The 27,406-nt window shown below is 35.2% G+C and overlaps 2 protein-coding genes across 8 annotated transcripts; both read left to right on the top strand.

Annotated features, from left to right (window-relative positions):
- The first annotated feature begins 1,140 nt into the window (after positions 1–1,140).
- Positions 1,141–5,015, top strand: LOC103443572 (uncharacterized). 6 transcript variants are annotated; one of them, XM_070826975.1, is made up of 3 exons: positions 1,285–1,315; positions 2,254–2,493; positions 2,604–5,015. In XM_070826975.1, the coding sequence occupies exons 2-3, from the start codon at positions 2,448–2,450 to the stop codon at positions 4,688–4,690; spliced, it is 2,133 nt and encodes a 710-aa protein (XP_070683076.1). In that variant the 5' UTR covers positions 1,285–1,315; positions 2,254–2,447; the 3' UTR covers positions 4,691–5,015. The 6 variants fall into 6 exon arrangements, with proteins under 6 accessions (XP_008380673.2, XP_008380669.2, XP_070683069.1 ...); XM_070826969.1 differs by lacking the exon at positions 1,285–1,315 and adding an exon at positions 1,601–1,697; XM_008382451.4 differs by having other exon boundaries at positions 1,141–1,311; positions 2,254–5,015.
- Positions 5,016–10,778: 5,763 nt separating this feature from the next.
- LOC103445424 (probable trehalose-phosphate phosphatase C) lies at positions 10,779–21,089 on the top strand. Of its 2 annotated transcripts, none has more exons than XM_029104307.2 (10): positions 10,779–11,183; positions 18,778–18,990; positions 19,116–19,256; positions 19,349–19,420; positions 19,529–19,654; positions 19,770–19,823; positions 19,937–20,038; positions 20,133–20,210; positions 20,320–20,460; positions 20,551–21,089. In XM_029104307.2, exons 2-10 carry the CDS (start codon positions 18,784–18,786, stop codon positions 20,749–20,751), a joined length of 1,122 nt encoding a protein of 373 aa, XP_028960140.1. In that variant the 5' UTR covers positions 10,779–11,183; positions 18,778–18,783; the 3' UTR covers positions 20,752–21,089. The 2 variants fall into 2 exon arrangements, with proteins under 2 accessions (XP_028960140.1, XP_070683056.1); XM_070826955.1 differs by lacking the exon at positions 10,779–11,183 and adding an exon at positions 16,389–16,517.
- The last annotated feature ends 6,317 nt before the right edge of the window (positions 21,090–27,406 follow it).

Below are 27,406 nucleotides of genomic sequence, written 5' to 3'. Positions count from 1 at the left end.
CGAGTGAAGAGGTATACTATCAGATTAGTACTGAGTGGCAAAAGAACATGCGGTGTTTTGTAGTTTTTGTGTTTTTATGGGGGTGAAATTTTGAGTAAAGCTGCTTGTACCATGTGCCGTTGATGTTGTACGTGGCTTGGTCCTTTTGGTTTTCATTTTGTGTTTTGGTGACAACATATGGTGTTTCATTTGACCTAGTTGTGGTTTTCACCTTCATTTTCTAGTTACAATTATTTTGACAAACAATAATAATATTCTACATTTAATTTATTTAAATTACGGAAGAGAGATATGACCATAGAACGTTAGATGCAAAAACGAATACTCTTAACTAATCGAATTACATACTATTTACCAAATGAAATTTGGTTTACAGTTGGAAGAGTGCATACTAACCTATGCTTAAAATTATAATATGACTAAATGTTAATGTTTTATTGATATTTAATTATCTTATTTCTTAAAAATGTAATTTATATATATATATATATATATATATATATCTAATGTAATTTAATCATTTAAAATTTAAGAATGTTTGGAATGTAACACTTATCCACATTATTGGCAAGAGTTAGTCTTTTTCTTGCCAACCCAATTGCATATAAAATTTGTGTGTACCATATGTTTAAAAACAAATTAAAGAACTAAAGAAATATGGTAGTTGCATATTTTTTAATTAAACTAAATTTCTACCCACTAAACGGAACACGGTCGCAGTACGTTTTTTAAAAGTTAATATGCGCGTTGAGAATCGAATTCAAGACATGTTTCGATTATAATTTTAGTTCTCTCACATGTACAATGTCTGGCATCCATCTGGCGTGACGATTCTCTTACATCTAGAATGTGTCATTCATCTGGTGTAAATCTTACGCCGAGGTTAAAACTTAACCCTAGTTAGTCTTCTATTTGGCGTAACGGTTCTCTTACATCTAAAATGCACGGTGACCATCTAGCGTAAACCTTACATTGACTTAACCCTAGTTAGTTTTCCATCTGGCGTAACGGTTCTTATATATCTAGAACGTGTGGCGTCCATCTAGCGTAAATCTTACGCCGAGGTTAAAACTTAACCCTAGTTAAGCTTCTTGGGTTAAATCAAACCACTATATATTCTAAACAATACTAGAGCCTAGAGGCACCAAAACGCGTCCCTACTTTTTCCCTAAAAATTTTCAATTTTTAAATCTGCAATTAAGAAATTTCTCTAGGGGTCCAGGGGCTAATGGGTCAGTGTCAGTGTACCTGGCGTTGATGGTCGTCTCAGAATCAAACTCCTTCAAGTCAGACTCGTCCTCTTCCTTCTTTGTGGGTAATCACTTTTTCTCGTCAATTTTCGCTTTTGCTAAGTGCTTTTCTGGTTTTGTTCAATTTTTGGAATTGGCACAGAGCTAGGGTTTGTAAGACTTTCTGAAATTTTGAAAGTGCTAATTTCAGACCTTTCCCACTCAAAATATTGAAGGTTTATATCAGAAGTTCGGGCGGTGTTACTGAAACCCTAAAAGCTCTGTTTCTGTGAACCCGCACAGAATTCTGATCATTATTTTGTTGGGGACTTTTTCCTCCAAGTGGGTTTTGGGGATTTTTTTGGAGGGGATTTTTTTTTTTTTTTCCCTCGAAAAGTTGGCTTTTTTATTTGTTGCATTTTGTTGATAATGTGACATGTTGTATGCATTTGGCGAAGCTTCATTATGGTAATTTCTTGTTGAATTTCTTGTAATAATGTGCAATGGCGTGCCATATATGGCTTCATCAATTGGTTAGATCTGTTGGAAATTGTAGTGGAATTGTTGTGTTGGGGAGTTCTGTTGGTGTAGTTCCAAGTGTTTGATGAAAACGCATGCCTAGCCTTTGTAATGAAGCGGAATCCTTTCGTCCTTGAACGGGGAAGTCTGTGGTTCAAGTCGAAAGGCAGAGATTAAGAATGCATTGCTAATTTGCTACGGCATCTATCGAGATTTGAAGTTAATTTAGTACATTATCTGTTTCTGTCAATAAAAGTGATACTTGTTTCTATTCAATGTGATGGGATTTCTTATTTTCTAATGTTATAGCAAAGACTTGGTTTTGCTCGGTGTCGGTGGGGGAGGGTTTTAAATTCAGTATTCGAACAATGTTCATTTCGATATGAATTTTTTGTTTCTGCATCCAACTTTAAGTTTTTAGCATAACTGTATTGGGTATTATTTTTCTATTCAACAAGGGTTGTAGAATCTAATACTTTTTCTCATATTATGCTTACTGCTCTAGTTAAGTAAAGAGGAAGTGTACTGAGACTCTCAAGGAAACTATGGAGTGCAATAAAGATGATGCGGTCAAGGCTAAGGAACTTGCTGAGAAGAAGTTTGCAGAAAAAAATTATGCTAGTGCTAAGAAGTTTGTTTTGAAGGCTCTAAATTTGTATCCCGAGCTTGAGGGTCTCTCCCAAATGTTGACTATACTTGATGTTTACATCTCTTCGGAGAATAAAATTAATGGGGAAGCAGATTGGTATGGAGTACTTAGTGTTACTCCATATACTGATGATGAGACTATTAAGAAACAGTATAGAAAGTTGGCTTTCATGCTTCATCCTGATAAAAACAAGTCTTTTGGTGCAGAAGGCGCATTTAAGTTGGTTTCAGAGGCCTGGAGTTTGTTATCAGACAAGGCCAAGAGGGTAGCATGTAACCACAAGAGGAATGTACAAGGGTTTCAACAGGAAGCAGCGTCCCGTACTGGGGGTCCGTCCGTGCAACCTAGTGCAAGCACCTTTCAAAATTCTATGAATAGTGTCAGGAAGACTGTAAAAACGTCTCAACAGGAAGCTGCACACTGTAGTGGAGGTCCGTCAACGCAACCTAGTGCAAGTACTTTTCAGAATGTTATGAATGCGAAGACCCAGCAACCTAGTGCAACTACCTTTCAGAATGTTACGAATGCAAAGACTAAGCAACATAGTGCAACTACCTTTCAGAATGTTATGAATGCAAGGACCCAGCATGGTCCCACCCTGATAACTTCGTATGCAAAAGCTGCTACTTTTTGGACTGTTTGCAACCATTGCAAAACTCATTATCAGTATGTCAGGATGTATCTTCGTCATCTTCTTGTCTGCCCTAATTGTAGGAATACTTTCTTGGCTGTAGAACTGGCTCCACCTGCGGAGCTTTTCAAGGCGTCCAAGAGCTCTTCTTCCCGGCAGCATCAGAATTCAAGACAACATGCTGCTGCTGGTAACTCAAATAGTTCTGGAAGACACTGCGCTGCAACTCAAAATGTGGGAGCTGGGGGGTCTTTGGGTCCTAATTCAAACAACAACACAAACTTAAACCAGGGCTCTATCTCCAAAATGACTAGTATCAGTAGCACGGTTGCATCGGGTCATGTTGCTGTGGACGGGGGTCAGCAGACAAGTGAGAATGTAAAGAGGGATGCAGAGCGGAGACAGTCAATTGCTGAATGGGAAAGGAGTCAAAATTTGAACGGAAATCCTTCATTGAAAAGGAGAAGAATGGACGATCCTCATTTGAACGGCTATGATAAAAACAAGGCGAATCAAATGTCCATGGGAAATGGTGGAGCCGACTTGGGAGCTATATCTGAGTTGAGTAAAGGTAATGCTGGAACAAAAAGAATTTATGGTTTCTCTAGCACATACGATAGGCCTAAGGTCCTCAGAGAGGTTCCATATCCGGTAATAAAAAAAGCTTTGGTCGTGATGGCACTAACTTCAATTCGCAATTTTCTTGAGCGGAGCTCTGCAACTGAAGCAAAGCAGGCAAACAAAGAGCAAGAAACTGTGAAAGTAAATAAGAAACAGAAGAGCGTGGGAAATGTTGACACAAGTACAAACAGTGGTCCAAATGTAGAGGATAAGTCACCAATGCCGATCAACGTTCCAGATCCCGATTTTCATAATTTTGACTTGGATCGAACTGAAAGATCCTTTAGAGAGGACCAAGTTTGGGCTGCATATGATGATGATGGTATGCCTCGTTATTATGCTCGAATTCAGAAGGTGATCTCCTTGAGGCCGTTTAAGATGCGGATCAGTTGGCTTAACTCGAGAAGCAACAATGAATTGGGTCCGCTGAACTGGGTAGGTTCTGGTTTTGCTAAAACCTGTGGGGATTTCCGGCCTGGCAAATATGAAATTTCTGGTACTTTAAATTCTTTCTCAAGCAAGGTTAATTGGACAAAAGGCACACGAGGGGTGATTCGTGTATTTCCTACAAAGGGGGAAATCTGGGCTCTATATAGGAACTGGTCCCCTGATTGGAACCAGCATACCCCAGATGCAGTAATCAACAAATATGACATGGTGGAACTGCTCGATGACTTTACTGAGGAACACGGCGTGTCTGTCGCTCCTCTATCTAAGGTTGCTGGTTTTAAAACAGTGTTCCGTAAGCACACAGACCCCAAGGAAGTGAAGAGGATTCCTAAAGAGGAGATGTTCCGTTTCTCGCATCTGGTCCCTAGTCTCTTGCTTACTGGCGAAGAAGCTTATAATGCCCCAATGGGTTGTTGGGAATTGGATCCAGCAGCTCTCCCTTCGGAACTTTATCAAGTTATAACAGAAGTTCATGATGCACCAATGAAACAGAATGATGTTAAAACAGATGAAGAAATTCCAAAACCTCAACCAATGATGACCGACGACAGTGGTGCATGCCAAGTTGGCCAAGTTGGCCAAGGAAACTGAAGCTATAAGCGCAGCACCCGTAGATTATGGACATTGCTAGAAGATAATACCGGTTGTCTGGATAGGTTTGGCCATTTTTGTTTATGCTAACCCTTTTTGTTTTTGCTAAGACCCGTTGCAAATGTACATGCTGCCGCATTATTTGCAGCAATTGGTTAGCAGGTTGGTGGTGATACCATCTTTTTTTTTGCATTTTTTGTGGAAAATGAAAGGTCAGATGGTCATTGGATTTTAGGAAAGTTGAAAACTTTTGTATACTCATGCCTGATCTCTCTGAAGATCAGTTTTATAATTGTAGTTTGGAAAATGAAGGTTATTTTGCATCTTTCAGTGGACTAGTTACTGCATTAATATTTGCTTTTTCATCTGTGAACTATGATTTGGCACACAGATACATCTTCTCTGTAGCGCCCGGCATTGACATGGCTTTCCGGTTGCCTCTGCCGGTTTTGTTGGTTTGGCGATCGGTTCCTCCCACACGGTTGGGTTATCGGACCGTGCCCGTCCCTTATCTGTAGTGGCTTTAGCAGGTTTGGAATGGACATCCTGGAAATCTTTTAGACTCAAACACGAGCCCACGCGCACACTGTACAATTTTTCTGTTAAAAGCCCAATGCGTTTATCTCATTGCACGTTTACGACTACTTTTCGGCTTTAGATTAAATAAACCAAAAGAAAAATCAATTGATAACAGTAAACAAACAGAAAGAGATTGCGGAAATCGTATTCCTTTCTGAATCCTGACAAAGTGGGATATATTTGTTTTTGTATGGGGAAATCGACACGTACAATAATAGAAGTTCAATGCTCTACTCCACTTGTCAAAGAAAAAGAAAGGATTACGTATTTTTCAAAAAGAAAGAATGTGTGCGACTGCGTCAACACATATGGTCTAAAATATCATTGGATTCATCCGGAATTATCAATATTTTTCACCAACGATTACGTATTTGTAAAGATTTAACAATGTACCCTTACTGTCACGACAAAGTTACAACTTATATCGGCATAAGGAGTTAATCACAATTAGGTGTATTCTCGTCATCCATAGCATCATTCTCGTCATCTGGATTAGTCGAATCCAAGACTTCATTCAATTAAAGGAGAAAAATACCAACGCTGGTTGGTCGGATTTAAAAAAGAGTTTAATTAGAGATTTTGTCTGTGTGTAAGAATTCGGGAAGGAGGCTTTGAATACTGGCGTGTCTTCGTGCAAGAGTTACTTTACATACAGTCATCCATGCAACAATGCAAAGAAGTTTTACATTGCCTTGCATGAGACGGAGAACCTTCTATTTATATTATAAAATTGCTTTCATCACACTTTATAAGGTTTTGTCCTTTATAGAAAGTAATTGGAGTAATAGGCCTTGGAGAATACAATTGAGCTCACACTTGGGGTTGGACTTTGGGGTGCACTAATTAATTGGTAATTAATTATATTTAATATATATTTAATTATCAAAAGATGGGCATTGGCCCTTCGGGCTCTTGCGCTCTGAAAATTAAATTCTTTAATTAATTATTTTTAATTAATTTCGAATTTAATTAACTTAATTTTTATGAAAAGACTCATCATTTCAGATGAAGTCTGAGAGTTCAGAAAGAACGTAGAGCAAAGCACCCCTTATGAGAAGATGCTTTCCAACAGATGTATCTCTTCCCCATACCTATTGCGAACAGGCTTAATCCCTCTATATATATATATATATACATTCGTCTGCATGACATTTAGAGTACAGAAAAACATAAATCTCCTATAATCCATAACATTCTTACTGAGAGTACCATACAGAAATTCGCCAGAAGTTAAGTTTTCCGGTACTGGAATTCTAACTTGATCGTTGAATCCTAGTGAAGCAGACGTCCGTAGAACTACAAGCACTGAGTAGGGACGAAATTTCTGTTTCAAGGACATTGCGGTATGCAAGCCTCGATCATCAATTTTTCTGTTTAAATTTATTTCGTCGTTCATACTCTGTTCAATAATTTTTATATTCGCATTTATTGTTTATTAGCATATATATAATTAAATCATGGATTGTTGACATACACCAACAATATGGTTCACATTCAAGGAACTTGCTTATTCTTGTCGATGAACAATTGAACAACTAAAAGCTAGAGGCATTGAGCAAATTACTCATGCCTGTTCTCTCTGACGATCAGTTTTATAACTGTAAGGTTGTTTGGCATCGTGGGTTTTAACTTTTATTTACGTCTTTCAGTTGACTAGTTACTGCAGTAATATTTACCTTTTCATCTGTGAACTATATATGGTCTGGCACACAGATACATCTTCTCTGTAGCGCTGGGCATTCTTACCCAAAAACCACGAAATTGGCTGAACCGACATGGCTTTCCGGTTGCTTCTGCCGGTTTTGTTCGTTGGCGACCAGTTCTTCTCACACGGTTGGGTTATCGAATCGTGCCCATCCCTTATCTGTTGTGACTTGGCAGGTTTGGAATGTGCGTCCTGGAAATCTTTGACTCAAATGCAAGCCCACGCGCACACTGCACATTTTTTTTCTGTTAAAAACCCAATGATCTTTTTCTCATTGCACATTTATGCGTATTTTTCGTCCTTAGATCAAATAAATCAATTGCAAAAATAAACAAAGACGTGTAGAAGCAGAAAGATTGCGGAAATCATCTTCCTGAATCCTGACAAAGTGGGATATATTTGTACTGGTATCAGGAGTCATCAAGTAAAGTGCTAAGCAGCGAAGGACACGTACCAAAATAGAAGTTCAATGCTCTACTTGTCAATGAAAAAGAAAGGAAAAAAAAATAATCACATATAATTGACACCATGTAAATTTTGACTGAACACAAACATTTGCATCTGCTATCGAATGTGTGTGACTGTGTGTCTACGTACATGGTCTAAAATATTATTGGATTCATCGGAAATTATCAATATTTTCACCCACGATTATGTATTTGTAAAGATTTCACAATGTATTATGACACAACGACGTTAGAAATTATATCCACATAAGGCGTTAATCACAATTAGGTATATAACTCATCTCTTGTATCATTCTCGTCATTCATGTCAGTCGATTTCGAGACTTCAAACAACAACAAAAAAATCTTATCTCACTAAGTGGGGTCGGCTAAATGAATTCTAAAACTGTGCTCGATTTTGAGCTAAGTATTTCGTTCGTAAGGATTACATAAATAATATGCATACACAAACATGCATACGATGACAAAACAAAAAGGAAATAGGATTACACAGACCATGCCTCTGTGCAGCAAACAAGTACAACATGCATTTATGCAATATAAGTTTTACGTGAAACTTACTTGAAGAAGCCATTGCAAAATTAGTTCGTCTTGTACTTTCAGTACTTCAAAATATCTCTCTGCTGTGAATACGGTTTAGCGTATTTTGAGAGATTGGGGGTATGGAAGCATGAACATAACCATAGTATTTATACCATTAGGGTTTTCATCACAGTTGGCCTATTATTGGTTGTGAAAACCAAACCCTATCACTTGAGTGTTTAAGTCCCACCATGATTCTATATCTTCATAGTGAAATCTATCCGATTTCTTTAAGATCAATTGCAAAGGATAAGACTCCATAATCCTTATTTCATTAGGATTATCAGATCACTTAAGTTGTTAACAACCCGATAGACAAGTGGCCTACAACATAAGTAATCCAATACAGCATTCATTGTCATTCACAACCTTACATCGTTAGCTCTTAGTACTCCATGTTTTTTCTTATAATCTATTTCCAAGTCTTCCTAAGTTCATCTACCATTTTTGTCTTGAGCCTCAATCTCATAATTGCATCTTCGAACGCGAGCATCTATAGGTCTTTAGTTGACATGTCCAAACCACTTTAACTAATTTTCTCTTATCTTATCTTCAATTGCGGTCACTTCTATTTTACCTCATATATCATCGTTATTAATCATATCCTTTTTGGTGCACCCACACATTCAAGCCCCAACTAAAAAGAGACAAATACCACCAAATTAAAGGCTAATTAGTCGGATATTTAGAAAATAGTTAATTAGTGATTTTGTCTTTGTCTTTGTCTTTGTCTTTGTGTGTAAGGATTCAGGAAGGAGACTTTGACTCTCAATACTGCGTGTATTCGCGTAAGAGTTGCATTACATACAGTCATCCAAGCAACGATGCAAATAAGCTTTGCATTGCCTTGCATGAGACGGAGAATCTTATATGCGTGTATATATATAAATATACAGAAGAGGACGACCAATATATGAATAATTTATGAACATCTGGGTTGATTTTCATCGTCAAGTCATGTGGGTCGAAGGCCATGCAAATGCCGGCAGCTCCTGAAAATTCTAAAGTCCAAGGAAGGTTCACACGAAAATTCCACCATGAATGTCGAACCGGAATCATCATATACAATTTATAATTTGTATGGTCCACATACAAGGGACTTGCTACTAGCTTATTCTTTTTCAGAAACAATTGAACGAATAAAAACTAGAGGAATTGAGCAAATTACTTACACATTCATACGTGGACTCCTGTACTTTAGTATAATATTCTACCTTTTTTGTCAGAAACAAAAATTAAATTATACATCAATATGCCATTTAGTAATACGTAATACGATCTAGTGGTATTCATATTCACTTATAGGTGAAAGCCTGAAAGGTCTTAGATTCATAAATCGTAAATGATGAGTTCAATACCAATTTATTTTTTTCGCATTAATATATTAGGTCATTCTAGGAGACATACGTTAGGTCTAGTACCCCATGGGCAACCACCACATGGTGGCTCAGTGAGTTAGTGGTTTGAGACGAATTTCATGTCTGTATTTCACATGACATGTTCTAAGTTCGATTCCTGGTACTGGTAAATCACATGATATAGGGCTGTTTGTGTAACTTTATCATGTATATTGAACTGGATACTACTAATTTTATTGTAATTTTCTGTCTAATTTTTTTTGTTGACGTAGAATAAGCCCCCACGGTGAATGCCAAACCTAATCTTGTATATTGCCATCTCTATCTCCTTGTCATGGTCGTACATAATTTGTTTCTCAATAACTTAATTTGGAATTCACGGACGAAATAGGCATTCAAAACATAAGAAATTTGTAGGTCAAACATTAACATTAAATACTCCTACAACTCAAGGTTTTTTTTTTTTTTTTTGAACAAATGATACTAGGAGTGGACTTAGCCTCACAATGGGCCATATCACTTTGTTTAAAATAAATAAATAAATAAAAAGAAAAAAAAGTGAATTTGTAGAATCACGGTGATGACATTACTGCACGGAGTAGGATTCTCTCCCTTCCAAATTCTTTTGTCTCTCCTTGGAGGGAGAGAATCCTACTCCTTAATGCACCTATCAATCCAGGCAATCACGGCTTTAAAATTCTCGATTAGAAAATCATGATGAGTAATGAGACTTTATTATTACATGGTATAATTAAATACAATGAATACTCACATATAAGAGAAGATTACGATTTAATTACATACCAAAAAAGAAGATTACGGTATTATACTTTGTTTGTGTATGTATATAGCTGGTACATGCGACTAGGTTAATAGCTCTCATTATTTCTCTCGAATTTTTTTATAAGGATCGGGAACATTAGCCACGTGGTATATTATTCCACGTGTTATAATATTGAGAAGTCGGTGCTCTGCACTCTCATTCAAGTCTCAATTCCCATATTATAAATTTAATTAATGTATCTCAAATGATTTAGGGAAATATGAAAAGTACCTTGCGCCTATTTTTGTGTAGAGAAATGCTAATGGGATTCTCTTAAAATGAGACTTCTCATGAATTTTCTGTTACCTTACAATTTAGCGTCAATTCTTGTATCAATATTATAAAATATTGTTGCAAAAAACATTAGCGACAAAGAGTCCCTAAAGAATCTCACCTTCGAGAGAGTATCATTAGCATTTCTCTTTGGTGTAAGCAGTTAATTGATTAAAGTCCAACAAATTAGAAGACTCCCTCAAATAAAAAAGTGGGGTTGGGGTAAATTTTGTTGTTGGAGGAAGTTGTAATGCAATGCGAGACTGAACCCATATATGTATATCATGTGGCATACATCCACGTCTCCTTTTGTCCTTACAAATAAACCCTCCCTTCTCCTCCTCCTCCTTCCCCTCCCCCGCCCCCTCCTCTCCCTCCTCTCCCTCCTCTCCCTCTATAAATAAAACCCCCTCCCCGCTTTCCTCATCCCTCCTTTCATCCTCCTCCCCCTCCCCCTCTCTCACATTGAACCTCTCTCAGCCTCCCTCTCTCTCTTTCCCCACCCCCTTTCTCTCTCTCTCTCTCTGAAAACTCCTTTTATTTCTTCACCTCCATCCTGCTCCTTACTCGCTAGGTACCACCCCCCCCCCCCCGCCCTTTTCTCTCTCTCTCTCTCTGAAGACTCCTTTTATTTATTCACCTCCATCCTGCTCCTTACTCGCTAGGCTAGGAAACTACAAGCTCTAGGCAACGAAGATTTCATTAGGTGAGTCTTTCTTTGCTTACATTCCCGTACTTTGATTTCATTATTCATTATTATGTTATCACGTTTTTATTAGGAAAAGAAAATCAAAACTGAAGACCTGAGTGCAAATTTAAATACCCGTTAACCAACTAAGCTATGAAACTTACAAAACTTTGTTATCAAATTTATTATTTATATTGTTTCGTGTATGTTTTGGTCTCGTAGAATGTTGTAATTCAAATTGGTGTTTGAACAATTTACTCGTTGATTTAATATTCTTTTTGTGTGTTGAAGTTTTGAATTTATTTATTTTGCTCAATTATTATTTAAAAGTCAAAGTTTTCGGTTTTTACGGTTTTTTTTTAATGGAGAACTCAGCGGTCGAACAAGAAAGCGGTTGGTGGTCGTTTCGTCTGACCTCCACCTCCTAATCAATTTAATTGTATTTCGGTCCTAATCAATTATTCGTTTGACCTCCAACTTTAAAATAGATCATAAATTTTGTTTTGTTTTTTTTATTTTTTTTAAGATTTCTAGGACGCAAAATTAAACATTTGCTGGCAATATGGCCACAACATCTTTCTGGTATTTTCCTTTTATTTTAAAATTTTAGTGTGATATAATATTTGTATTTTTTGTGTGTTATATATGTATACATATAGATTAGGATCCGAGACAACACGTTATTTACTCACATTTTAACACCTATTTTTAGGGTCTGCTTTGTTATGTATTCCAGTGAACCGTCTATATTTTAATACATCATTCATAAATCATCCTTGCAAAAAGTTAGACAAATCTAAAATCATTAAGTCATTCATGTTTAATAAATAAAATAGACGAATAGGGTTCTACAAAAAACACTAAATTTAATACAATATTCATATATGATTTAGGAATTGGGTGATTTTTGGAAGATATAATATTTGAGGTAAAACATAAAAGATAGTCAGCGTTTGAATCGTTGAAATACATTACGAATATGTCCAACAAATGTTTCTCATAATTATATTTGGCAGAGATGAAATTTGAAGTAAAGATCGACAGATGTGTGTCAAAATGTATATTTGAATTATATTTATATATTAGTAGATCATTTACATAAGCAATTGATTGCTTGTTTTATTGTTTGTTTACATAAACAAATGCTTGCTTGTATTATTTGTATCTTGACTATGTTAGCTAGCTTGTTCGATTTGCTAGTATACCCAGAACCGTTGGAAATTTAGAACAAACATAATTTGTTTTATGTTTTTTCCATTTTATATTTATTGCATCTTTCATAGATGAATTATCTTGGAAGATTTTTTGTGGAAATTATTCTGGAAAAAGATAGTTTTAGCCCAGTTTTCTAGAATTTTTATAACCTTATTCATAATTGAGGGGTTCTCAAGAGAATTCGGGCGTGAATGAATGTTTGAGTAATGTTAATGGAGGCTCGAGTGACTATATTCCTAAATGTTGAGAAGATAGTTATGAGTTTTTAGGTATACTAACAAGGAAAGTAATTTTTTTTAATTTTTTATATATTTATATTTAATTTTAATCCTTAATTTATCCAATTTAGTGCTCGTAAAAAAAAGGTGGGAAAATTATTTTGATGTTAACAACATGATTAGTTTTTCCACTTTGTCAAGATTTGTTTATGTGGGGTCCTAAGTGCTTGCTTTTTCTTTTTTCTTTGAAGTCCTCTCTTTTCTCTTTCAAACATACTTTGAAAGGTCTGGTCTACGTATTTCACAACAGAATAAGGTTTGGTCGGTACTTGATCTGTAAATTATTGAAAGTGAGAATGCCAGGTAGAAAAATTAACACTTTGCATGTATGCTTCATATAAAGTTTTGCTTCTTGAAACTATTATTTTTATTGTCAATTAATTGTATAAAGAATTCAACTCTTAAATTAGAACTAGTAAAGCTTCCTATAAGTTCTCATATGTTCTAGTTTCAATGTTTGAATATTTAAACATACAAGTCCCATTATTGGGTCTCTTTTCCTCAGTACAAAACGATGAAATGCACATCATATGACCTACACGAAACGCGTCGCACACAAAGTCATACGAACTGACCATCTTTTCACTTTTTAAATAGAGAAATATTATTCCTCAAGAACACTAGTTTTGTCGTCTAATTAGCATAATTATATATCTAATTAGCTGCTAATATTATTTATAGCACTTTCATTTCACTTCCTGGTAGTTTCATTGTGACTTGGACAGTTCGTCCTATTCGACATGTCTGGTTCTAAATTCTGAATACTACAGCTGCCATTTTCTCTTCTCCAATCTTTGTTTTAGACGTGGCCTCTGTATACAACCAAAACGTACAAAGCTTGTCGATCCAGTCGACAAGTTAAAGTTGTTCTCTATATATATTTGCATCCATGGCTTTCCCCATATTTCCAACATTTGAACTTTAGGTTAGGAAAAGTCAAGGGTTCAAACCCTCTTTTAAAAAACAATTGATATGTAATTTTCTGAAACTTAAAGGGCCATGTCAGTTGAACCAAAGAAGTAAAATTAATTAGGAGTGGTCAATTGTTGCTTATTTGGATACACGTGTGTCCCACGGCAGTTTTGGGAGTGCATTTTCGTTATGTTCAGGACATGATCACATAGAATAATCATTTAACTTCGTTTATAACACTTGAATTTGTTTTACTTTTAATTAATATATATTATTAGTATGGCATATCACTTATGCCCATTACCCTTATTTAATCATAAAATAGTATACTACGTGACTTGTTTGCTTTTCATAAATGTTTAATGAAATTTTGTTTTAAGGCTTATTTTTTGTATGCCCCTAGAACTCAACACTAATTTCATATTGCTTTCTGAAATTTAAATATTATAATTAGCCTCTTAAACTCAATTTTCACTTCACTTTGCAAGATTTCGTCAATTCCATCAGTAAATTTTGTTAAATATCCTACATGGCATGAGTGAAGCCCACTAGCTTGATGACATGTTTGCCACGTGGCTACCCAGTTGCCACCTCATCTCCTAACTCGAAAGAACGCATCCTCTTTCATCATTGCCATATGGTGATATTTAAGTTTTTAAAGGGCAAAATGTGATTAGAGTCGACTTTCAAAGGGGCATAAAAAAAAAATTAAACTGATGAAAAGTTATCAAAAACTTTAGTTTTAATGAAAATGACAAAATTAAAATGTAAGTTAATAGTACCAGGTGTTAGATCCCACATCGTCCAGGGGTGTGGATCATGTAAGCCTTATATGTATATTGTCATCTCTACCTAGTACGAGGCATTTTGGGAGCTCACTAGCTTCATGTTCCATCGGAACTCCGAAGTTAAGCAAGTTTAGGTGAGAGCATTTCTAGGATGGGTGATCCAGTGGGAAGTTCTGCTCGCGTGAGTTCCCAGAAACAAAACCGTGAGGGTGTGATCGGGGCCCAAAGCGGACAATATCGTGCTACGGCGGAATCGAGCCCGGTATGTGACACCATGAGTGACTTTTCAAGGTAAAAATGTCATTTTCGTTAAAAGTGAACAGTATCGAGACCATTTAATTAAGAATCCCTAAAAAAAACTTGTTTTAATTTCTATCATCATGTGTGTTTTAAATAAGGGAACTTTAACGAAAAGCTCCTGGTACTGTTCACTTTAACGAAAAGTTTCAGGTACTGTTCACTTTAACGAAAAACTACATTTTAACACTAAAAAGTCAATCCTGGTATTATTCATTTTACCATTTATTTTGTCGTTATTTTTAAAACTCAAAGTTTTCAAGTCATTGTAATTAGTTTTCCTTTTAAATAAATAAATGGTGGACGTCCCACAACTACAAAAGGCTACAACCCTATGTTATTTTATCAACGACCTTTTTTATTCTGCATATTCAAAGAATTGTATTTGGTTTGTTCAAGTCAGTTGGTTATTTATAAAGTGGGTTTTGAGTCAGCTGAAGAACTTTAATAAACAAAAAAACGAATAAAGTATGTTCCCTGATTGATCTTGTATTAGTTAATTCGGTTACAGCATTAGTAGTAGGAAGATGAAGGAAAACATCGATCATGCCGGGCCCTCCTAATAATTTAGGGGTTGTGAGAATTCGTATTTTGAAAATATTTGTTTAATTATTATTATTTTGAAAAAGCTATTATTGTGTTCCTTATATAATATATTTGCTTCCTATATGTCCATCCACACATTTATATGATTATAAGTAAACTTGGCCACTACGGTTGCAGCGACCTCCTATCGCTATAAATAGGGAGCTCTGCCCCATTGTTTTTCCATAGTAAAAAGTAAGGCATCATGCAGAGCATGCATTTAGAGTGTCACGTGTAGAAAAGAAAGTAAGAGAGTTTAGGTGTCAGTGGCTTGTCAAGGTTCAAGCTATCTATCTATCGAGGTAAGTGGTTTATATACTATGTCGTAAAACTTCTTATTTATGATACATGTGAAAACCATGAGCTATATCATGGAGTTTTCTCTATTTTCAAGTCAAGCATGTTTAGTTTGGAAATTTCCTTTCAGAGTTATTATATATCTGATTAGTGGATTGTTGAGGGAGCATGAGAACTTTTTTGTTGCTTTATGATCTTAAGGATAAATGTAAACTGTACACAAAGACATCAGGGCAAAAAAAGCCATTAAGGGTCACGTGGTGAGTTATATTTGATGAAGGGTATAATAAACACGTACAGAAATGATGTGATGAAATTATGTGGTATGTGATTTTATATAAGTACTTTATTTTTTAGAGTGTGTAAAACTATGTTGCTTGATGACGTATTGAATATTTTATTCACTGGCCAGCGGTGGGTGTTGTTCACCCATCACCTTTTTATTTTATAAATGAGTTATTTAGCAATATATGGACTAGACGAGCTGAGTTTGTGTTAGACTGGGACTTAAGGGTTTTCTTTCATTTTTGTACAATTGTAAGGTTTTGGGATTGTATGAATAAGAAGATTTTATTTTTTCACCTTTATTTCAGCATTTTTATTTTATTTACGCGGGGTTCACTAACCTCCGATCCGGGTATGGTAGGGGTGTATCCAATTGAGATTCTAATCGATTTTAAAAGATTTTGAAATTCAAGTGTATTTAATTAAGATTTTAAATGCTATTGTCAAACTCTGTTGGTATTTAATCTTGATTTAAATGAGTATGTTAAAATTTGGTGATATTCAATCTTGAGTTTTTTAAAATGTTTCAAAATCTGGTTTTTAGTGGATTCTAGAGTGAAACATATAAATACCAAAAACCTTCACAAATCATACCTTGACCGTTATACCTCTAAAATTCATCGTGATTCCTCCCCCTACAAAATATGAGATGGCTTGGATATGAACAAACTCTTCTTCTAAGCAGACATATAAAGGTAACACGCCCAGAAATACGCAGACTTCATTTTTTTTCCATTCTTCTATCTTCTCTGTATGGTCAAATTTTTTTATTGTTTCTCTTCAAGGAAGGAAGACCACTAGTGATCAGCGATTTTCCTATCTTCTCCTCATGGCCAATTTATTTTTTGTTTTGAGAACCCTAAAATCCCAATTCAACTCAATCGAATTATAATCTTCAATTTCCTTGCCTGATATTATTTTTGTTTGTTCGTTCAATTTCCTTAATTACCTGATCTTGGTGTGCCATAATTAATCACCCAAATATATGTTGTACTTGCCAACACTACTCCCCTTCATCACCGTAGAAATCTTCCTTTCTTTTCTACTTTTCTTTTTATCATCTTCAATGTGATTTTTGGCATCCATTGGAGTATAATTCCATTAAAATTCATCAAAACCTCAAATTCCATGGGAGTCTATATTTCCATTAATTAGCTAGCCAGCAATGATATTCTTATACCATGAATGCATGTTGTTTCACGTGTATTGTGAACTTCAGAAACATGAACTGATCAACGTGCAAGTGTCCTACTCTTTCAAACCATGAACCTTTCAAGAAACATTCTTGAATTCGTTGGTTGTCTTCTTAGTTTGATCGCCCATGTAAGTTCTAGTATGTTCCCAGATTTTCAGTTGTCAGATTTTAGTTATTAGATCTTTAATGGTGTATAGTATACCGAAGTATATTTGAATCCTCGATCAATCATTCCTAAATTTATAGGATTTTCACTTGGCTAACATACCTAATTCTGCCCAGTCTCGTCCAATTTTTCCCTAAAAAGTACACTATTGCGTTCTCCTTGAATATTTGATTTTGATCATGTATTTGCACTGCGTATTCTCAGAATTTTTTTTTGGTTGAAAACAACTGTACTAATTAGTACTGTAGTCATATTATTTTGAAACAGATATAAGTTAACAATTTATATTATGATTCGATACCTATCAGTTGGGTAGTAGTTCAGTCGGAATGAGGCAAGATGAGAGTTAGGGTAGGGTCCAAAAAACCAACCATATATTTTACAAAAAAATCGTTTTATATACATGTGGTGTCATCATCTGAATCAGCCAGATTGATGACTCACCCTGGGACAAACCTTTAGGTTTTACATGTAACGTCAAGTCACCAAATCTAATTATTCAGACACTAAATCGGTCATCTTGTTCTTGTTTTGTTGTGTCTTTTCTCCACGAAAAGATGTTATCGATCACTTGAAAATGACATTATGTAGCTCCATTTGAAAAGAAAAAGGTGTTTTAACCGGAAACGACCTTAATCTTTTTAAATTATACACACATATTAATATTTAATTTGATCATTCTGTTCTAGCACACTGAAATTAGCTACACAAGTACTTTCAAATTAGCCTAATTGATTAAGAAATCAGTTTTGACCGTATTTAATTATCCTTGTAGCTTGCTTTTCGTGTGAAAATATGACCATACTAATTGTTTAGCAAGTCAAATGAGAACTATTTGTTTCAAACTAGTTAAGCACTTCAACCACATTCTAAATAATATTTTTTCAATATTCGGAAAGATGGTTCCCTTTTTACTCTTAGGATTTTACTAATATCTTTACAACTTCTTTTGATAATAAACTGCATCAAGAAAAGCTGATTTGAAAAACCGGGATGGGCCGTGGATTGTGCCAAGTCCTGTCATCTAACAACAACAAAGTCTTATCTCTTAAGTGAGGTTGGCTGTATGAATCTTAAAACGTCACTGCCTTAAGTTCTATGTCAAGTCTTCTATTAGCTCCAAGTACTCCATGTCTTTTCTTAGAGTCTTTTTCCAAATCTTTTTCCAAGTCTTCTTAAGTCTTCATCTACCATTTTTGTTCTGATCCTCTATCTCATAATTGCATCTGCTAATTGGAGCACTTGAAGGTCTTCAATTCAAGTCCTGTCATATGTCAAAATAAAAAAGGAGAGGATAACGCGAATGACTTTGACCTAATAGGTGGCAAAAAGAAAAACAATGTCTTGCTAGAAGCGAAAGGGTTCTGGACCCAGGAAAAGCTAAGAGGATCTCAGTTTCCTTAACTTATAGAACTATGTTTTAAGATCATATATAAAGGAATTCAGTTCATCTATTCTTTGTAAGTTCGAATTGTTTAATTTTCTCTACCTCATAACCTTGTTAAAAATGGTAAAGTTTGGTTTATATAATTGTGTGACACTCTTTCTTATATATAGCCTCATCATATTTTCGTTTGGGATTGTACGAGAATAGGTGAACATGACAAACTCGGCGAAGCTGAACCGGACAATGGGACTCCAAAGGTCATCAACTTCCAATAAGCAGAAGGTGCAACCCATCACGAAAGTAGTTAAGAATGACGAGAACAGTGTCGATCTTTCCTTAGCATCAATCACCTCAAACTTGCATGATATCTCTACCCCTAATGGACCAATCTCCTCAGATTTAGCTTATAATTCATGGGTGGTACGTTTTAGCCATTTGGACTGAGTTGATGATGATCTTATGACAATGCTTACTATATACCATTGCTTTCATTATCCCTGTTCTTTTTTATTTTATAATTTATTTTCGGGGGCTTATATGTTTAGGCCGAGCACCCTTCTGCATTAGGCTCATTTGATCGGATGATGAAAGCAGCAAAAGGGAAGCGGGTGGTTGTTTTCCTAGACTACGATGGGACCCTTTCACCAATTGTTGATGATCCTGATCGTGCCTTCATGTCTGATGAGGTACAATCTTTAATTTTCTTGATAACAAGATTCCTATCTTTACACGGCTCAATCCACCCTAACTATATTGACTATGTTCCATATGCCGGCAGATGCGTGCAGCAGTGCGGGAAGTTGCCAAGTATTTTCCAACGGCAGTAATTAGTGGAAGGAGTAGAGATAAGGTAATGAATAAGTCTAACATCAGTATGATCTCGAGCAAATTTGAGATATTCATCAATAAACAATGTGTTGCACATAAAATAATTTTCTCATTTAATTTGGTTCTACAGGTAAAAGAATTTGTACAGTTAAGTAATGTATATTATGCTGGAAGCCATGGGATGGATATATTGGTCCCAACAGGGCCACTAAATCCCTGTGATGCCAAGAACCACACTGCAGCCATTGATAAAAAGGTCAGTGATCACTGATCAGTCTAGTTCTATGGACTGGCGCAGCCCTAATGTGTGTGTGTGTGTGTGTGTGTGTGGCTTGGTCAATAACAACACAGTAGTACTATTAACGTTGCAGGAGAGTGACGTTCTCTTTCAACCTGCTAAAAGATTTCTGCCTGCAATCCAAGAGGTTAGCTAACAAGAAATTTAAATGTGCCTTGTGTTTAGTTGGACATACAGAATTCAGATGCGCCTGTGTTTTTTACACAAGAAATTTCATGTACGTTTTAATTGGAAATGCAGATACGAACACTGTTAGAGGAGATAACCAGGAAAGTAGAAGGTGCTAGGGTAGAGGACAACAGATTCTGCATTTCTGTTCATTTCCGCAAGGTCCGGGATGAGGTAATTAATTAAGAACATTCAAATTAGCTCTCTATCATATCAATCCTGTATTTGATCTTCATTGATTTGATAAGTGATGTATGTACAATTGTAGGATTATGACATATTAGAAGCAAAGGTGAAGTACGTACTTAAAAACTATCCCGAATTTCATCTCACCTTGGGCAAAAAGGTAGGGTATATATAAATTTCCTAAGAAATTCTTCCTTGTAATAAGTTATAACTTGCGTACATATTGTTTTATCAATAACATGTCTTCATTTGCATCTTTATATATTCAGGTCTTGGAAGTACGGCCATCCATAGAATGGAACAAAGGTCATGCCCTAGAATATATACTTGACACTCTTGGATTCAGCAGTTCCAGTGACGTCCTCCCGCTGTACATTGGGGACGATCGGACTGATGAAGATGCTTTCAAGGTACGTACGACATAGTACTGTTTGATAAATTTTCATACTTACAGTTAGTTTTGTGGATTCATTCTAGCTACTTGCTGCGCATACATACAGGTGATACGAAGTAGAGGACTAGGGTTTCCGATAATTGTGTCTTCAACCCCGAAGGATACCAAAGCTTGCTATTCCCTGCACGATCCGTCAGAAGTTTTAACTTTCTTGTTGCGGCTTGCAAGGTGGAGAAAAGAGTCTTCTTCTAGCAGGTCACTTGCTCAAATTTGGGGTCCTGGGAATTTACCTAGATCAGTCAATTAACTAGATTTTGTGCATAAACATTTAAGAAATATTATTAGGATTAAGGTCAGTATTTGTTATGGCCTTAACAACCCTAATATATATAGCTAAGTTATCGGTCGATGAAAATGAAGGAATAGAGTTACTTTTTGTTGTTGGAGAAGGCATAGAGTTTCACTGCTATGTTTTAGTCTGTTTCAGTGAAACTCTGGCCCATCCCCATGCATTTAACATACATACATACATATGTATGTGTGAATGTACGTAATTTCCAGCTTTTTTTTTTTAATGTGTCTGGTGTGTGCTGTATCATGAAATATTGTGCATATACTGGTTAATATTGGAGTATTTTCATGGTATAGTTTTATCTATACATTAAACCGACATTTAACAGAAAAATCTCTTTTGAATTAAATTTGGACTAAACTACGTGGATTTAAATTCTAATTTTTTTACTATGCAAGCTATTTTCCTATTACTTTATCACTATGTGGACCGTTTATCTAATTTGGTTTTCAGCTGAATGGGGGCTCTAATAGAGACTTGGAACCCTTGAAGGCTCAAGGAAATATTTAAGATTGGGCCACGCCTTTTGGGTCTTGACTCATCAAAAAACAAGTTGACATGTTCTTTTCTATTTTTTGTTCATTAGAAAGAATGAATTATTGAATTAAGTTGACCAAATAATGAGAAATTGATTACATGATTAGCAACAACTATTACAAACTACAGTGTCCTACTTAAAAGCGATTATCCTATATATCACATCTCACCGCACATGCCAAAAGCAGAAGATAAGAACGAATAACAAGATTAGTAACAGAGAGAGAGAGAGAGAGAGAGAGACTTCATGACTAGGGAAAGGAGACTAAGTCCTATGGTGGCTTATACTCGACATGATTTTGTATGAAGTTTCATTAACGTCGGACACAAAAAATTTCAGTGACGATATAGCGAACTGTTCAATTCAAAAGTTTAGTCTAAACCTTTATAAATTTATAAAATAGGTAACTATAACAAAACGTCAATCTAATTGATTAATCATGTCCCGTCTCAACCGCGAAACGTATGCATCTACTATATTCTAGTCTACTTTATGTAACATTCTCAACCACATTTACCAGCTTTTATTTCTTTTACAAGAAGGGGGAAAAAGACTTCAAACTCCTGAATTCCTAGCAAAAAAAGATCCTCTTTTGAGCAACGTCTTTGAAGATGAATCTTTTGATTAGGTTTGTATAAAATAACTTTTAGTTTTTTCTTAATGTAGCAACAAAAACATGCTGATAAAGCGTTGTGACCTATTTTACTAAAAGGGTGCCACAAAGAGAGAGAAATGGAGAATGACTTGAGCGTGTGCTATCCCTCATGGCTTATGCCTTTATTTATAGTAAGCCAAGGAGGATTCTTTGCTATGCAAATAATACAATCATAAACGGATAATATCTTCTAGTATCCTAAATACAATCTCCTAATAAATTACACAATCACACATATTCTAAAATATATGTCACAACACTCTGCCTTAAGTGTATAACTACTCTCAAGTAGATAGTCATCAAATCTTCGGACAAATTTGTTGAATTATTTTGGAATTATACATGTTCTGATTTGAGCCTTTTGCAATTTGTATACTGGTGGATCGTGGATCGTGGATCCCATTGTTAGATATTAATGTTGGACAGTTCATAGAAGACCCGATTTAGGGTTCTTCCAAAATTTATTCAATTAACTTTTGTAACTCTTCTTGGGAAAATTGATTAAATACAAAGATACAAATCGTACAGAGGCAAAGAAAATACTAATGGAAATTGACAAGGCCTCGTCTTTGCACTTTGCATCAATGGTCGTTAATATAAATAACATAAGAGATTATAAAAAATTTGAATCTTAATAAAATAATTAGTTTATGTGCTAGTGGCGGGCTGGTGGCTGCTGCCTTGATGCACTCTGGAGAAGCTGATTAGTTCTTAAATATATAATTATAAATTTCATTGTTTGTCATACTGCATACCAATAATTTCTAATTAACAATTAAGGAAAGATTAAGAACTGATGCTAAAAAATATAAAAAATAAATAAAGGAAAGAATTGATGCTCCACCTTTGTGAGAGTACGGATCACTATCAACCATCGTTGTTTCTCGCTAGCTAATTTCAAAATCCCCAGAATCCAGGATTTGCATACAGTACCAACTACCATGCTAGCCAGTTCGATATATTAATTAATTTGGTGAGTTCTTATGCACAAAACCACTTTGATTATTTAAATGAATGATGCATAGATCCACCGAAAAATTAAATAAATAAGAAGAGCCATTTGCATAAATTGCTCCATCGTGCTCTAATTCAAATTATATAAAATACACTTGGCGGATGTACGTAACGCTATCTTATTCCTCATATTTAATTTTTTTTGCCTTATATATAATTAGTGTTGTAAACCTTAATTAGTTTTGTAAACCTTGCCGACAAGGATCTAGATATTTTGGCCACCATTTTATTGGGATGAAGCGCTAATCTATGAATAATGTAATCTTTAATTTCTTACAAAAATCTCATATACTATGTTATTAAACGACTACTAAGGTCATATTTACCTACGCAAAATAAAGATTAAAATTAAACACTTTAAAATTAGGATCAGATCAATTAGGGGGAAGGGAGTGAAGTTAGTTGATTCAATTCTCTTTACTTTCCTTATTTCTATGTTCTTCGATTTCTGTTAAGTAAGCGTATTCTAAAGTAATTAATTACATTACACATCAAATAAAAATATATATAGGACCTGCACTAGTAGTACTCTAAAATGTTTACATTTAGAAATGACCCCTTGCTCGACCCAACAAAAAAACAAAGAAATGATTCCTTGCGTTGCTCAAAACAATAATGCATGGATATAAATGGTCTCTATTTGCTGCATGTTTGACAGGTGTCCTCTAGAAGATGATATAGTACTCTAGCTAGTTAGCTACACTGCACAAATGGATTCCGGCAAGTGTCACTGAAGGTAAGGAATTGAGTACAGTCCTGCATGCATGGATAATTGGATATGGTTTTGCCCTAAGTAGCTCCAACGTTATCCTATGATAGGATTAAAAGCACACCACAAAGTAGCACACAAATGTCTTATTGATTTTCCTTATTAACACTAAGATTTGTCAATTGTAGCATATGAAAATAAGGGTCTTTCCCACAGAAGATTGTTTTATCTAACTACCTAAAATGTCACAAAAACTGGGTTGCTGTCCCTACTGACCAGCCACCGAAAAATAATTATTAGACCGACTTATACTTATCAAAAGTCTACGAAATTTTATATGCAGATACTAGACACACAAAGCTACACTCACACAATTTTTTAGGATTTTTGGAGTTGATTTTCTATTTAAATTAAATCGAACAAAAACAGGATAGAAACAAATTTTAAGTAGTTCACAAATTAAGAAAAACGAGTTAGGGGTATTGCTATCCACCACCAAATAATCATGCAAACATGTTATGTTTCATTCAAATTTCTTTTATTTCCGGATGAAGATGCTCAAGTTGGCTCAATGTTAGAACTCAACCTATTACTCTTTCTTACGTAGTATGTTAAGAGAATGGCGTTTTCAACTTAACTTAGTCCCTAGCATGCAATCTAGAATGGCGTGTTCATAGATTTAACAAGTAGAAATCATTAAGAACGAAAAGAGTTTGAGTCTTCACAAGGCATCGTAAGTACTGGCGTTGTCTTACTTATCCTATAAATTGGTTCACATGTTAATCGCAATTAACAAGTACTACTTTAGAACATATGTAGGTCCTCATTCGACAAGGGCAGACACACACATATTCATAGCATTAAAATCCTATATATGCTTAATACGTATGCATCCATAGAAAACAAATAAAGAATTCATCAATGAGACAAGTAGTGAACCAAGTTTCATCCATTCATAAAAGTAATTCAACGAAATGTCATAACAAAATTGCAATCATATTCGGTGCTTCAAAACAGCCCCTAACTTCTAAAAAATTAGTTACATATAGTTCTCAAAATAAACCAAAAGAAAGACATGAGTTTGAGAAGATAAAACCGAGAGAAGAGAATGCCAAGATTTCCTCCTTCCTTTCCTTCCTTTCTCAACGCAGCAGCCTTGCCTTTTTTCCTTCCTTTCCTTCCTTTTTTTCTATTTTTTTTTCCTCTAAAGAACTCTCTTTTGCTGCTGCAACCTGCAGCCTTTATGCCCATGCTTGCTGCCCCATTTCTGCTCCATAACTCACCCCATTAACAGCCATTTAGTGATGACAATAAGTGAGAGGAAATGGTAAACCAATTGTAACTTTTTGGGCAACCTTTATGCCAATTACTCCCACTTAATCCTCATCTTTAATTCCATTTCATCTGATATTTGAAGAGGTGTCAGCTGGCTTGTTCTTGGCTGCATCAGTTTTGGCTGCTAGTTTTATTGGATTTATTGCCTTCAATGCAGTTACAAACTGCTCAGCGTATTGGAAACATTTCAGTGTTAAAACGGCCATAACTTCTTCTAGAAAAAAGATATTAACAATCCGCGAAATTCTCTAGAAAATAGACATCCTTAGCTTTCCAAGCATATAAGGCTCATTCTCTAATTCATTCTGAGCTGTTCGCAACTTGCTTCCAAAGTCAGCTGACCTGCACAGGCAGTTTTGACGAATTTGTTACTTAAAATCCCACTTGTGCTATTTTTCTTTTATTTGTTTGACAAATCCTACAAAACACAAAAACAAAGTAAATAGCTCAAAAATATAAGGAACTAACTAAGAAAAGACAAGTGAATTTAATGTAAAATATATATAAATATGAGCTTATCATCCTACAACACAACCAGTATGTTGGCCCTAATGCAGTAAACAAGATATATCTGATGAGAACCTAAACAGAATATAATTTATTGAACTTGTCCCAAAATCAAGCCCACGTTAATTTCTCAAATCTTCGGTGGAAATGTAATATAATTTCAAGTTAGTTGTGCTCCCTAGTTCTGGGTTTGATGCACAAAATTGACAAAAACATGAATGATTCTTTGGTTTAAAGCTTTGGGATGACGTATGATATTTAACTGTGACTATTTGTGAGCTGAAATACCTTTAACCTTTCCGGAACCCAATAAAGATTAGTTATCCTTTTGGGATGTGGGCGTCGGGAAAAAAAAAAACTTCATCTACTTAAGTGAGACAAATACAACTAAACCAGAAGATAATTGGTAAATGGACTTTATCATTTAAGTGTCTTATTAAAACTATTAAATTGTTTTGTGTCTGGATAAGAACAATTTTTACTTAACTTTCAGGCTTCCCATTTAGGCATTAGGATATGGTTGCTTAGACTGTATTGGTAATAAGAAAGGCAAAGCCATGAGTATGATCACTGTTTCTCGAAATTAAGCTGCTAATCACATGCGAAAGCACATTACTGTGTGATTGTGTGTCTAAAGCAAAACTCATGCAATGATTCGATACATATATAGTGGTCACGACTGTATAGAGATAACACAATCAACGATCCAATCAACGATCCAACACACGGGACCATGAATGTCCTTGGCCGATTAGGTAACACAATATGATTGTGTGCATAAACCCGATTAGGTAACTAATTATAATTCATACCAACGTTAATTTGGTAACTGTTGTAATTAGATGACAGTTCAAAATAATATCCCTCGTACTTTTTTTTTTCCAGATAATTGCAAGTTAGCAAAAACGCCCGACACGACAGAATTTGGTTTTTTTTTTTTGCATGACAATGCTAAAGTGGATATCTTTTTAGACCATATGATATACGGTTAATAGTTGAATTTCTTCTTTAAACTAATAAAAATGAAGTCCAATCATCAACCGTCATATTATGTGATTTACAAAATGATCGAAAAAGATTATCTCCATAACAGTTTTCCATTTACAATAGAGTTGCACCATCACAATGACGGCACATGAATAGCTGGCCTTCTTATTTAATGTAAGTTTTTTCTCATTACAATGTAGTCATTAGTCAGAGTTAGCTTTTAGGAAACAAAATCGTCACAAACATATTTCGTCTTTTGGTCTGTGTGGGGAAAATTTTCAGTGAGTTTAGAACGCGACATGGTAAACTATTTGTCATTGTATAACTGGTGAAAAGTTTTTTTTTTTTTTTCAAGTAACTTTCCAATTACATAATAATATACGGCATACTGTCATGTGTCTCAGATGTGCCAAAAAATATTTCGTTTGTGTGAGCTGATTATGACATCTACACCTAACCAAAAGCTAATTGATACTCTTTTCTGCATGCATAAGTTTTGGTTTATTGGTTTACCATTTTATGTCATGTCACTTTCATACAAAAATTAAGCCCAATTAAGAATGAAATGAAGTTCATAAAAGTCGGACAAGGTAGTTGTAGTTTTTACCGACAATGGTTGGTTGAATACAAAGATATAAGCCAACCCAATGGATTAAACCCATGCCAAGGAATCAAGACAATCAAATATTTTCGTGCTTTTTATTTAAAAAGGTCTATGTGGTAAAAAATCTCTATTAAACTGGATAAACCACCAGTCAAGGGGGGAGTTGATTTGACAAAAATCCTCTCAATTCACGGAGATTTCTCACAAAATGACTAAAAATTTTACAATAGACACCCTCAAGAACCATTTATATCAATTTAA

This window comes from Malus domestica, chromosome 01 (assembly GCF_042453785.1).
Source record: "Malus domestica chromosome 01, GDT2T_hap1".
In the NCBI taxonomy this organism is placed as follows: domain Eukaryota; kingdom Viridiplantae; phylum Streptophyta; class Magnoliopsida; order Rosales; family Rosaceae; genus Malus; species Malus domestica.
Note: the sequence above shows the minus strand (reverse complement) of the source record. Positions and strands in the feature narration are given on the sequence as shown.